This window comes from Rhinatrema bivittatum, chromosome 2, assembly GCF_901001135.1.
Source record: "Rhinatrema bivittatum chromosome 2, aRhiBiv1.1, whole genome shotgun sequence".
NCBI classification, from domain to species: Eukaryota; Metazoa; Chordata; class Amphibia; order Gymnophiona; family Rhinatrematidae; genus Rhinatrema; species Rhinatrema bivittatum.
In genome coordinates, this window is record NC_042616.1 from 378129462 (window position 1) to 378144091 (window position 14630).

At 42.3% G+C, this 14630-nt stretch overlaps 1 protein-coding gene across 3 annotated transcripts in view; it reads left to right on the forward strand.

Annotated features, from left to right (window-relative positions):
• ELP2 (elongator acetyltransferase complex subunit 2) overlaps nucleotides 1-14630 on the forward strand; it is a 751239-nt gene that overhangs the window by 353810 nt on the left and 382799 nt on the right. For all 3 annotated transcript variants that reach the window (XR_003854643.1, XR_003854644.1, XM_029589989.1), the window contains exon 11: nucleotides 12217-12348. Coding sequence is in view for 1 of the 3 variants with exons in the window: in XM_029589989.1 (XP_029445849.1) it covers nucleotides 12217-12348 (132 nt within the window). In the remaining 2 variants the exon portion in view is untranslated. The remainder of the gene's footprint in view (nucleotides 1-12216; nucleotides 12349-14630) is intronic.

A 14630-nucleotide genomic window follows, 5' to 3' on the forward strand; every position in this document is an offset into this window, starting at 1 on the left:
GGAGCCTCCTTGGGGTAGGGTCTACCCTTTATCGCTAACAGAGACTCAGGCCATGTTGGCGTACATCTGCGAGAACCTGGCCAAAGGCTTCATTCGGCACTCCTCTCCCGTGGGAGCGGGTTTTTTCTTTGTAGGGAAAAAAGACAGCTCTCTCCATCCCTGCATCGATTACCGAGGCCTGAACGAGATCACCCTAAAGGAATGCTATCCATTGCCTTTGATTTCGGAGCTTTTCAATAGGCTTCAGGCAGCTAAAATCTTCTCCAAATTGGACCTCAGGGGAGCTTCCAATTTGGTCCATATCCACAAATGCGATGAATGGAAAACCGCGGTTATATATGACAAGGACAATACTGGATCTTGAAACTATTTACAAATGGGTTTCCTGTTCTGGGTCCCAGTGCTATTCTAATTACAAATTCTGGTTTAATTGTAAGCTGTTGAAATGCCTCTGTTCATTTACGTTTATTGTAATCTGCCTTGAGATCAACTGTGGGAAAAGTTGTAAAATCAAATGTCCATAAATAAATAAGACACTGATAGAAGATCACATTTCTGTGATAATCCTGGTAGCCCTAGATTGGCAACCTAATAAGGTTGCTGTCTGGGGCCCCTCTACATCTACCAAGAGGACTTGAGCTGCTATGGCAGGGCCCTGTTCTGATGGAAAATCTGACTCTATTATGTCTTACAGCCTGGCCCTTAAAAATATGTTAAATTGTTTTGGAAGAGATATTCCTTACTAGTTATTTCAACCATGTTTAATAGCGTGCAGAAATTCTGCCTCATTCGTGTACATTCAGGTATGGTGTCTCTTTGAAAGTTTTTGTGAGGAACTTTGCCTCCCCTTGAAGGGCACACATTTAATCCATTTTGGACTTTCCCCAGAAATGCCTAGTCAAAGAGTTAGCACTTAATTCTTTGAAATTACTGGTGGCACTTATATCTTGATACAGAGTGCCAGTCAAGGGACTTAAGGTGGCCGTCTATGCAGATGTAGTTCACTTCCTGTTTGTAGTGAAGTATATCCGCCTTCCCTTTAGACCCTTTGAAGTTACTATTCAAAGCCATCTAGATGTACAACTAAAAAATTATCTATCAAAATGGCAAGTTTTTGAATATTGAGCCACTTATGCTGTTAAATTTTAGCCAGATAAAAAAAAGAGGTGTTGCGAGGCTTACCTAAGTTATCAAGCTAACTTAGCCACATTTCAGTTGTATCTGGCTAAGTTAGCTGGATAACTTTAGACCTGCTTCAGAGCAGGTGAAAGATGACTAACTTTGTGTGGCTAGATAACTTGCTACTTAACTGAATATCTTCAAAGTTATTCTGTTAAGTAGCACTGTAGTGGGGAAAACAATTATGTAAATGGACCTGTGGTCTGATTCCCTCCTTTTCCTCTCCCCTCCCCCTAAATATCATTTATGGCCTTGCTGGGCTGTGCAACCCTCCCCCCTCCTAAATTAGAACATAATGTTCTGCAGTCTGCAGGTCAGGACCCTCCAACTACTTCCCCAGCTCAGTTAAAATATAAAAATCGGGTTATCCTCCCCCCCCCCAAAAAAACTCTACTCACCAGCAATCACAATGCCCTGGGCTGCCCTCGGATAACTTAAAACCTAACTAGTTATATCCAAGCATTGCCAGTTAGGTTCTTAAATTGTCTGGCTACATGTAGCCAGATAATTTTAGATGAGTATATTCAATGAGGTAAGTTATCCTGCTAACTTTACTCAGATAATTTGTCCACTCGTTGGCTTACTGAACATGGAATTCATGATTCTCCAATGGGATCTCAATTTGGTCCTCCATGTACTAGTAGCCCCACTCTTCAAACCAGTCAAATAGACATCTTTGAAGGATCTTTCATTAAAGACAACCTTTCTAGAAGCTATTTATTCCACTAGATATAACTTGGAGATCCAAGCTCTAGCTGTAGGGAACTCTAGTTTTCTCATAAGAATATAAGATATGCCATACTGAGTCAGACCAAGGGTCCATCAAGCCCAGTATCCTGTCTACAACAGTGGCCAGTCCAAGTCACAAGTACCTGGCAAGTACCCAAACATTAAATAAATCTCATGCTGCTAATGCCGGCAACAAGCAATGGCTGACTCTGTTAGCTTCCAGCCGGTCCCATGCTTTATACCTAACGTAATGTTGCTGTTTCATCTGAATGAGTTTCACTCCCAGCCTTTCGGCAAACGAAATGTCGAGCTAACTGGAGCAGTCTTTTCAGGTATCTGAAAGTGACGAATCCCTTTCGAAAAACTGACAAGTTGTTTGTGCTATATGGCAGCCCTCAGCATCGAAGGCTACTCTAGCCAGATATATTAAGAACATAAGAAAATGTTATACTGGGTCAGACCAAGGGTCCATCAAGCCCAGCATCCTGTTTCCAACAGTGGCCAATCCAGGCCATAAGAACCTGGCAAGTACCCAAAAACTAAGTCTATTCCATGTTACCATTGCTAATGGCAGTGGCTATTCTCTAAGGGGCGGATTTTAAAAGGAGCGCGAATAGGCCTACTTTTGTTTGCGCTCAGGCGCAAACAAAAGTACGCTGGATTTTAGTAGATACGCGCGGAGCCGCGCGTATCTACTAAAAAACCTGGATCGGCGCGCGCAAGGCTATGGATTTTGTTTAGCCGGCGCGCGCCGAGCCGCGCAGCCTACCCCTGTTCCCTCCGAGGCCGCTCCGAAATCGGAGCGGCCTCGGAGGGAATCCTCTAACACCCTCCCCTCACCTTCCCCTCCCTTCCTCTACCTAACCCACCCGCCCGGCCCTGTCTATACCCCCCCCTTACCTTTGTTGGGGGATTTACGCCTCCCAGAGGGAGGCGTAAATCCCCGCGCGCCAGCGGGCCTCCTGCGCGCCAGGCCGCGACCTGGGGGCGGGTACGGAGGGCGCGGCCACGCCCCTGGACCGCCCCGGGCCGTAGCCACGCCCCCGGACCCGCCCCCAAAACGCTGCCGACACACCCCGAAAACGCCGCGACGACCGGGACCCGCCCCCGACACGCCCCCAACACGCCCCCCTCGGAGAACCCCGGGACTTACGCGAGTCCCGGGGCTCTGCGCGCGTCGGTAGGCCTATGTAAAATAGGCTTCCCGGCGCGCAGGGCCCTGCTCGCCTAAATCCGCCCGGTTTTGGGCGGATTTAGGCGAGCAGGGCTCTTAAAATCCGCCCCTAAGTGAACTTAATAGCAGGTAATGGACTTCTCCTCCAAGAACTTATCCAATCCTTTTTTAAACACCGCTATACTAACTGCACTAACCACATCCTCTGGCAACAAATTCCAGAGTTGAATTGTGCATTGAGTAAAAAAGAACTTTCTCTGATTTGTTTTAAATGTGCCCCATGCTAACTTCATGGAGTGCCTCCTAGTCTTTCTACTATCCGAAAGAGTAAATAACCGATTCACATCTACCCGTTCTAGACCTCTCATAATTTTAAACATCTCTATCATATCCCCCTCAGCCGTCTCTTCTCCAAGTTGAAAAGGCTAACCTCTTTAGCCTTTCCTCATAGGGGAGCTGTTCCATTCCCCTTATCATTTTGGTTGCCCTTCTCTGTACCTTCTCCATCACAATTATATCTTTTTTGAGATGCGGCGACCAGAATTGTACACAGTATTCAAGGTGCGGTCTCACCATGGTGCGATACAGAGGCATTATGACATTTTCCGTTTTATTCACCATTCCCTTTCTAATAATTCCCAACAATCTGTTTGCTTTTTTGACTGCCGCAGCACACTGAACCGATGATTTCAATGTGTTATCCACTATGACGCCTAGATCTCTTTCTTGGGATGTAGCACCTAATATGGAACCCAACATTGTGTAATTATAGCATGGGTTATTTTTCCCTATATGCATCACCTTGTACTTATCCACATTAAATTTCATCTGCCATTTGGATGCCCAATTTTCCAGTCTCACAAGGTCTTCCTGCAATTTATCACAATCTGCTTGTGATTTAACTACTCTGAACAATTTTGTGTCATCTGCAAATTTGATTATCTCACTCGTTGTATTTCTTTCCATATCATTTATAAATATATTGAAAAGTATGGGTCCCAATACAGATCCCTGAGGCACTCCACTGTCCACTCTCTTCCACTGAGAAAATTGTCCATTTAATCCTACTCTCTGTTTCCTGTCTTTTAACCAATTTGCAATCCACAAAAGGACATCGCCACCTATCCCATGACTTTTTACTTTTCCTAGAAGCCTCTCATGAGGAACTTTGTCAAACGCCTTCTGAAAATCCAAGTATACTACATCTACCGGTTCACCTTTATCCACGTGTTTATTAACTCCTTCAAGAAAGTGAAGCAGATTTGTGAGGCAAGACTTGCCCTGGGTAAAGCCATGCTGACTTTGTTCCATTAAACCATGTCTTTCTATATGTTCTGTGATTTTGATGTTTAGAACACTTTCCACTATTTTTCCTGGCACTGAAGTCAGGCTAACCGGTCTGTAGTTTCCCGGATCGCCCCTGGAGCCCTTTTTAAATATTGGGGTTACATTTGCTATCCTCCAGTCTTCAGGTACAATGGATGATTTTAATGATAGGTTACAAATTTTTACTAATAGGTCTGAAATTTCCTTTTTTAGTTCCTTCAGAACTCTGGGGTGTATACCATCCGGTCCGGGTGATTTACTACTCTTCAGTTTGTCAATCAGGCCTACCACATCTTCTAGGTTCACCGTGATTTGATTCAGTCCATCTGAATCATTATCCATGAAAACCTTCTCCATTAAGGGTACCTTCCCAACATCCTCTTCAGTAAACACCGAAGCAAAGAAATCATTTAATCTTTCCGCGATGGCCTTATCTTCTCTAAGTGCCCCTTTAACTCCTCAATCATCTAACGGTCCAACTGACTCCCTCACAGGCTTTCTGCTTCGGATATATTTTAAAAAGTTTTTACTGTGAGTTTTTGCCTCTACAGCCAACTTCTTTTCAAATTCTCTCTTAGCCTGTCTTATCAATGTCTTACATTTAACTTGCCAACATTTATGCTTTATCCTATTTTCTTCTGTTGGATCCTTCTTCCAATTTTTGAATGAAGATCTTTTGGCTAAAATAGCTTCTTTCACCTCCCCTTTTAACCATGCCGGTAATCGTTTTGCCTTCTTTCCACCTTTCTTAATGTGTGGAATACATCTAGACTGTGCTTCTAGAATGGTATTTTTTAACAATGACCATGCCTCTTGGACATTTTTTACTATTGTAGCTGCTCCTTTCAGTTTTTTTCTAACAAGTTTTCTCATTTTATCAAAGTTTCCCTTTTGAAAGTTTAGCACGAGAGCCTTGGATTTGCACACTGTTCCTTTTCCAGTCACTAAATCAAATTTGATCATATTATGATCACTATTGCCGAGCGGCCCCACCACCATTACGTCTCTTACCAAGTCCTGTGCTCCACTGAGAATTAGATCTAAAATTGCTCCCCCTCTCGTCGGTTCCTGAACCAATTGCTCCATAAAGCTATCATTTATTCCACCCAGGAACGTTATCTCTCTAGCTTGTCCCGATGATACATTTACCCAGTCAATATTGGGGTAATTGAAGTCTCCCATTATTACTGCACTACCAATTTGGTTAGCTCCCCTAATTTCTTTTAGCATTTCACTGTCTGTCTCACCATCTTGACCAGGTGGACGGTAGTATACCCCTATCATTATAGTCTTCCCCGACACACAAGGGATTTCTAACCATAAAGATTCAATTTTGTATTTAGTCTCATGCAGGATGTTTATCCTGTTGGACTCTATGCCATCCCGGACATAAAGCGCCACACCTCCTCCCGGGTGCTCCTCTCTATCATTGCGATATAATTTGTACTCATCCATCATTAAGGAGACAATCACATCATCTTATATACTGAAGTGTTGACAGCCACCTGCAGTGCTTTGTGCTCATTCTACAAGAGCTCAAGAGTCCTCATGGACAGAGGCCTTTGCAGTAGCTCTAGAGGATATCTATAAGGTGGCCATTTGGTCATTCTTGCATTCCAGTATTACAGCTTGGATGTGCAAGCTAAGGCAGATACTGTGTTTGGTTCTGGAGTTCTTAGAGCATCTCTGTCTTCATCCCTCTCGGTCTAATCTCAGATAGGTAACTCCCACTTGTATGGACTGTTCTAGCAGGAGAATAAGAGAGGAGAAATTTGTCCTTATCTGTTAATTTCCTTTCCTTGAGACCTGCTAGACTGGTCCAGGGCCCTCCTAGGAAAACAGAGATGACCTGCATGTAATTCCATTTCTATCCCCTTTCGAGCTTCACATCTGCAGGGGACCGCAAGAGGTATGATCTTCTATAATAAAGCTGGAAGCCACTCGGTATCTTATTCTCATGCTCTGTTACCTCTTCTTGACCTTTCTGCCCCCTACTTGGGTTGTGGTTTGAGTTCCTTCTCTTGTCTGAAACTAAAGCCCCTTTTTTCCTCTACAGTAAGGATTTTTTAAAATGCATCCATTTCTCTGACATAAGGTCATTGACAAATGCCTAGTCTGCACCTCAATTATAACCAGGGAAAGTGTCACAAAAAACGGGTGGATCCTCTGTCTTCATCAGCTGGTGGGTGTAAGGGATATTTAGTCTAGTCTAATATAGTTTATCTAATATTTAAATCAGGTAAAATAAGATCCAAATGCATGTAAGAGAGTACAATGTCTACACTTTTCTTGAGGTGGATAATAATTTTTATTTTAGCAACTTAAGGTATAAATTTTATATTAGAGAGATATTGTTTTAAGTTTGTGGTTTAACAATATATTATATTATAACAGTTAAAAACACCTGTCTAGCCCAAAGTTAACTTGCATTTCTCAAATACATTACCAGTTAACTACCCTACATAAAGTAGTAATTTAGCTAGTTAATCTTATTCTAATCACAAGTGTATGAAGACATCTCAGAGATGGTCTCAGGCCCTCTTGCTCTCAACTGCAGTAGAGTCATCCCTCTGGAGATGCAGGTAAGAGTCTTGTCTCTAGTATGGAAAAAAGCTGGACCTTTGGTAGGTAAATGACAAGTTAATACCAGAGTCCAAGGGCAGTGGTGGATTCGGAGTTAGCAGAAAGCTCTGTAAGTTGTGCAGGCAAGAGACAGGAGCAAAGATTAGCTTAGCCTGTAAAGGCTTGTGCAAGTGTAAGATTGAAAAGTATAATTAGGAAGGTATTACCAAGTTAATACAGCAGGGCTGAGCTGAGTGGGGAGCCCAGTCTTGAAGTCTAGTGTGAGCCTCATTAAAAGTCTTGGGTGTGCCGGGAGCAAGCGCCGTGGAAGGTAGAGACGTAGAGCGATCGCCTCTACTATTGGCAGATGAGATCTTGCTGAGTCCCGGTGCACCAGAGACACGGTCCCCACCCCAGCGTGTGAGAGAGAAGAGGGAAATTGCATCGATTATCTCCCCAGACAGCTCTACTGAGCCTGGAGTTCAGGAGGACGAACCGGGAAGTTTACATGAGAAGGAACATGGGAATCCTTTTGAACGGCAGACCACAGTTCCTCAATTTGGAACATACTTACCATTAATGCCGGATGACACCAGGCCTGTAACTCCGCTGGAAACTATTCGGGACACTGACACTGAGGCCACGCAAATGGGTGAGCCTTCACAGGTTTTAACCTCCTTTCTTGTCAAACCCATGGTAGTAACAATAGACTCGATTTGGGAAGCACTAGCAGCTATTGAAGTAGCGATTGTTAATCTATCTAAATCTTGTTAATCTAGCGATTGTTAATCTATCTAAATCTTGTTTGGAGACAAATAAACGTAGTATTAAAAATGAAGAAAGGATTGAAAATCAGGAAAAAAAAGATGCAAAATGTGGAAGAAAAGATAAATGCAATGGAAGGATACCAGCAGCATTCAATGCAACTTGAAAGCTTGCAAAATAAGAAGATTGAAAATATAGAGAACTCTCTTCACAGTCTGAATATAAGGGTATTGAATTTTCCGGTTATCCATCAGATATTAGCAACAGAAATGTTTAAGAATTACCAAAATTTGATTCTAAAAATACCATCAGATGCTGTGAACCTTAATTACAAATGCATACTATTTGCTGCAAAATAGAATGGAGAGAGGCCAAGGGAATTTGGAAACGCCACAACAGCTGAATGTCACAGATCTTCAGGAGTTAACGCAGGAGGATAATGTTGTTACAACTAGAGGAGTACTCTTTGTGACTTTTGCCTTTCTCACTGAGAAAAACAACATACTTAGGCCTGGATTCATCATTCTTCGCAGAATGATGAATTCTGCGAAATGGGGGGGAGCAAAGAAGGAACGGGCCTATGAAAGCCTGCAAACTTTGCACCACGGCGGTGCGATTTCGGCGGCCTGTATAATTTTTTGGACTCAAAGCCAGGGCAATCAGAACACTTCGATTCAGAAAAAGATTTTAAAATATAATTTATTCAGCTGTTTATAAGAAAGTCCAAGACAAGTGTTCTGGGAGATGCAATATAACTGCCCTCTATCTGTAATAACTTGCATCTCAGTGAATCTCTGACATGCCCTGACTTATATAATCAAAATACAACATTCCCGAAGCTTCCAGAATGAATGACGTAACTGCCCAAAGATTTCCTTACAAAAAATACCTTATGCTGTTGTCATGACAATCTATCATGTATAGGAAATGCTTGTGAGGATCACTCCCCCCATTCTGAGAATTCCTAACCAACTAACCTGTATTATCCTCCCACCATAAAAAAGTTTCCTTTAGCAATCATGGCTTTGCTGGCTTTTGTTCTTCTGTTCTTCTCTTGATATTCTTTTGTTGTGTAAACAGGTAACAAGTCTGGTTTTTTGAATAGAAACTCAGCATGAATTCCGTTTTGTGGCACCAGGATTTAATTAAAGCTGCACCCTCAGGGGCATCTTCATTTACCTGGCTCCTGTCAGTTGAAATAGGCATCTGCAAGACAAAAGATTGCATCCTGGACCCAGTATCTCTGTATTGTGGTGCAAACAGTCATTGATGCTTTTCTGGCCTTCTGTGCAGAACTTACAAGTTTCCTAAATCTTCTACATCCTTCGAATCTGTGATAGTCAGAAAGTCTTTCAGAGTTCATTCACCTCTGACAGGCCACATTACAGCAGAGGCATCTGGGAATTCTTGGTTATCTGCTCGGCCTATTCTTCAGGCCGCAGTGCGCCGGCTGCCGGCTTTTGCACCAAATAGCGCCACCATGAAAGGTGGTGCTATTCGTTGTGCTACTGCTGACGATAATGTTAGTAGCATTATCGCCGGCAGCGAAGACACCGCTGACTCCGTCCCCTCCCCATCACGACTCCGCCCCTCCCCTCCCCCACCCCCAATCTAATTTACATGATATTGCGCGCGAAAAGGGCCTTTTTGCGTGCGATAAGCCTTTGATAAATGACCCCCATAGATTGTTCTTCCGCAATAGAACTGTGCTGTTCTATGGCCAAAAAGTGTGGCTATTTCCTGATATTACTCGGGTAACGCAAGAGAGAAGGAAGAAATTCTTAGATATGAGAGTAGAAGCTATGACTAAGTGTTCAAAATTTACTCTTCGTTATCCTTGTAAATGCGTTGTTAAATTTCTTAATTCGGTGTATGTATTTTTTGAACCATCACAGCTACGTTTCTTTCTTGACTCACACCCCAATGTGACATAACCAGCGCAGATTGACATTTAGTAGGCTTTCTCATTTGGCCTCTTTATTTATCTTTTTGCCTATTGTCTTATAAATCGCTCTTAAGATTTCAGTATCCACCCCCATCTTATTACTTATAATAATAGAGTGGTTTAAAAATATAATTATTACCTGTATTTTCTTTGCATTGTAATAGAATTATTTTTTCAGTTTATACCACTTGTTTTTCCCAATCACAATGCTTTATTGTGTGTAAAATTAAAAATGCAATAAAAATAAATTAAAAAAAAAGTCTTGGATGTGAAATCCCTTTTGTGTATATATTTAAAGAAGTTCAAAGTCTTTTCTTCATCAGGATTTCATTCATATGTATATGATCCAAAAGTAAATATTGCTTGGAGATTACTGCAGTCCACTGGCACAGGATTGCTGAGTTTTCAATAGGCGACTTGTGCTTTTCCCGGCAGTCCTCCAGTCTGCCTCCTTGAGTTCTTCACTCCTTCCGACTTCCAATTGGATTGTCGAGTGGAGGGGAGGTAAAGCTAAGGCGCCTGTGGTATACTTCTGTTTACCTGCAGGGAAGGATACACCATGTTTTGCTACTTATTTTCGCCATTTTCTGGCAAATACTGCCTTAGTTTTTTCTTATTCTCTAGGTTGCCCAAAGGCCTTCCCGCTCATGATCCTCTGACAGGATAGATGAACCTGTTCTGACAGGCCTAAAGCTCTCTCAAGAATACCTATCTCATCTCCCTGCCGGACGTTTTTGGGCTTCAGGTCAGTTTCGGGGATTGTGTCTCATCCCCTGAAACCCTCAATACTGTCCTACGCAGTCATCTATGTCTGATGCTTCGACACGCAGTTTCTTTTGCCCATTCAGCCTACCAGCCATAATTGGGCACTCTTCTCCTGACTTCGGCTGTCAGTGGTTGATCGTTTCTTCTGGAGAGCTCTCGGATCCCAGTTTGTTTTCGGTTGTTTTTTTTTCACACCGAAGGAAACTGCAGTTTTCATCCTAGAATCTCTTATTTATATCTCTGGGTCCTTCCTGTATCCAGGAGGATCTAGATCCACTGTTTTTGACAGAATCCTGTTTGTAGTGTCTTCCATGATGCACAGTTGTTTGTTTGCACCTGTATCACTCCCCTGTTTCAAGCATCCCTGCTACGCACGGGGATTTGTATCTCAGTCTTTTTCTTGGCTTTCTTTGTAGAGCCCAAATCTTCAGCCTGGTGGGTCGGCTGCCTTGCAGGCAAAGGACGGAGGTAGTGCTCCAGTACTGTACGGTTTACCGCTTTGTCCTGCTCGGACAGCCTGTAGCTTGATATTCACCCATGTGTGAGGACTACCATCCTGCTTGTCCTAGGAGAAAGCAGAGTTGCTTATCTATAACAGGTGTTCTCCTAGGACAGCAGGATGGCAGTCCTCACGAACCCGCCTGCCAGTTTCACCATGTATAAGCTGTATCATGGACTGAGGGACTCTGCCTAGGGGGCAGGGTGATGACTACAGCTGCACATGCTCAGCAGGGTATGCAGAAAGCTCTAGAATCTTTGAGATCAAAGTTCCGTGTCGGGCTCCATCCAATGATGTCACCCATGTTTGAGGGCTAACATCTTGCTGTCCTAGGAGAACACCTGTTACAGGTAAGCATCTCTGCTTTACCTTTTGCACCAAATTCTGTGTTCCACTGAGAATTAAGTCTAAAATAGCTCTGCCTTTCATCAGTTGATATTTATACATGGTCTATGTGCATTCATTACACCTATCCTTAATCAAATATATTAAAACATCACAAATTTTGTAACACTATTGGAAGTGAAAAGCGGGAATGAGGACAAGTCAAATGTCACAGACATTGGCATACATTAAAAAAAAAAAAAAAAAAGCATTTCACTATTTCTGCAAACACATTGCAGTCTTCTTTTCCATAGCTGCTAGGTTCTAGGATTTGCCAGTATTTTAATCTGTTAATTTGATTTCATACTGCGGTATGGAATTTGGCTACATCTATACTATGCAATATTAAGTTTTGATAAGAAGTCATAGGGATGGTGATATCAGGCCATAGTAAAGTAGAAAATTGTTTCTACAGTTATAATTAAACCTTGTTTTATCTTTAATTGCTGTTTTTTCTAGTATCTCTGGACTACTTTGTGGTGGGATGGAGGGTGAGTGGGGAGAGTTACAGGAAAGGGAATAATAGGGATAGCCATACTCTTGGGAACACATTTAATATTAACTTAGGAATCAGAGGAGAAGAAAAATTATTCAAAATAATTTCTTGGTATAAATTAGGAACCAAAGCCTATTTTATACCAAACGGTGAGCTATTTAGAATCAATAATATATATATATATTTTAGAGTATCTACCTTAATTGAAAATATAATGTAAAATTCCAACATATATAGATCACCACAGAAGTGTCAAAGTTTGGAATTTGAGGTATAGAATTTTAAGTTTTCTTCATGTACTATTTCTGAGGCTATCTGAAAAGTTATTTGTGGGTGCCTTGAGAAGAAAAGCTTTTAAACTCTCTTTGGTTTCTTTCATCATTTTTACCCAGGTTCGTGTCGGAGAAGTGGGTGGGAACACACTGGGGTTCTTTGGCTGTCAGTTTGGCCCTGGTGGATCTATGATTCTTGCCCACGCTTTCCATGGAGCACTACACCTCTGGAGCCAGAATCCATTGAAACAGGTAACTTTCCTGCATTGTTGGCATGGTACCATTTGTGCTCATGTAGTCTAGCAAAGCTTTAGTAAAGAAGTATCACATAGTAAAAAACTAAAAGATGTTTTTCTTATCCTTTCATACAAGTGGGATTTCCCTGCCCACCAGCTGGGAGCAATGTCTTCTTTCATGACATTTCTCAGGATTATAAGAGAGGTGCAGACTAGGCATTTGTCAGTAGGCTGTCTCCAGCAAATGATCTGGCTGTCCTCATCGCAGATGCCTTTATTTTTCCTCTTGCACATCCCCCACCAAAAGGGAAGCTATAGAAGCTATTCTGAGAAGGCTTCAGAGTCTAGAGTTGGTAGTTCCCTTCCCAGTCGAGGTTTAGAGCTAAAGAAGATATTCTATTTTGTGGTCCCAAAGAAGGACTGATCCTATCACACTGCTCTGGATCTAAAAGAAGTGAACAGGTGCCTCCATGTTCCCCACTTCAGAATGGAAACCCTTCGTTCGGTCATAGTGGCAGTAGGAAAGGGAGATAGTTTTGGTTTTTTTTTAATCTCTGGACCTGGCCTATTTCCATATTCTTATCTAGGAAACTTACCAGAGACTTCTTCGCTTCTACATAATAAGGAAGCACTTTCTGTTCAAGGATATTCCTATGGAGCTCACAACAGTGCCAAGGACCTTTACCAAGGTGATGGTAGTAGTGGTGGCAGCTTTCTGCAGTCAAGACATAATGGTGCACCCTTATCTAGACGATTGGCTCATCAGAGCCAAGTCTTTCCAGGGAAGCTAGCTGCCATAAGCCAGCTCCTGGAACAGTTAGAATAGATGGTAAAGTATGCAGAGAACAGTTTGAGCACATTTTCCATCACAGGTCCCATTACTTGGAACAGCCTTCCACCATATGTCAGACTCATCTCTAATCCCAAAGAATTTAAAAAAGCACTCAAATGTCATTTATTTAAATTAGCATTTAAAGATATAGAATCATAGAAATGACGGCAGAAGAAGACCAATAGGCCCATCCAGTCTACCCAGTAAGCTTTCACACTTATTTTCTCATACTTATCCGTTACTCCGACCACTGAGTTCAGGGCCCTTATTGGTAGCTTTTTTACTCTAATTTCCTTCCACCCCCGCCATTGATGCAGAGAAGCAGTGTTGGAGCTGTATCAAAGTGAAGTATAAGGTTTAATGTTTGAGGGTAGTAACTGTCGTATCAAGCAATTTACCCCGATGTTTGTATACTCATACTGCTCAGATCAATGCCTTGTTAGATGTTGGCTGGATGTAAATCCTATTTCTTCATTCCCCCCTGCTGTTGAAGCAGTGAGCTGTGCTGGATATGCATTCAAAGTGAAGTATCAGGCTTCATTTGTTAGGGGTAGTGACTGCCGCAACAAGCAACTCCCACTCTTATTTGTTTACCCAGACTGTGCAATTCAGTCCTTGTTTGTTGTTGTCTGAATATAAATCTTCTTTTCTTCATTCCCCCTGCCGTTGAAGCAGAGATTTACGCTGGATATGCATTGAAAGTGAAGTATAAGGCTTAATTGGTTTGGGGTAGTAACCGCCGCAACAAGCAAGCTACTCCCATGCTTATTTGTTTACCCAGACTGTGCTACCTTGTTGGTTGTTGCCTGAATGCAAATTCTCTTTCCCACATTTCCTTTTGCCATTGAAGCATAGAGCAATGTTGGAGTCTCATTAACCGTGTGAACATTTATTGAATAAGGGTTTTAATCACCAGGTAGTAGCCTCATTCCCGCAGCCACCCCCATACCTCTTCTCTTCATTCCCATCCTCCAGGCTTTATGAATCCACAGTGAAGCCACCCCCATACCTCTTCTCTTCATTCCCATCCTTCAGGCTTTATGGATCCACAGTGTTTATTCCTACAAGCCACCCCCATACCTTTTCTCTTCATTCCCATCCTCCAGGCTTTATGGACCCACAATGTTTATCCCACACCCCTTTGAAATCCTTCACAGTTTTGGTCTTCACCACTTCCTCCGGAAGGGCGTTCCAGGCATCCACCACCCTCTCCGTGAAGAAATACTTCCTGACATTGGTTCTGAGTCTTCCTCCCTGGAGTTTTAAATCGTGACCCCTGGTTCTGCTGATTTTTTTTCCAACGGAAAACGTTTGTCGTTAACTTTGGATCATTAAAACCTTTCAAGTATCTGAACGTCTGTATCATATCACCCCTGCTCATCAAGATATTAATGTATGTTAATTCATCTATGTTCCGGTTTTTATGTCTATTTAATAGTTTTATTTGTCTGTGTTTTATTACTTAT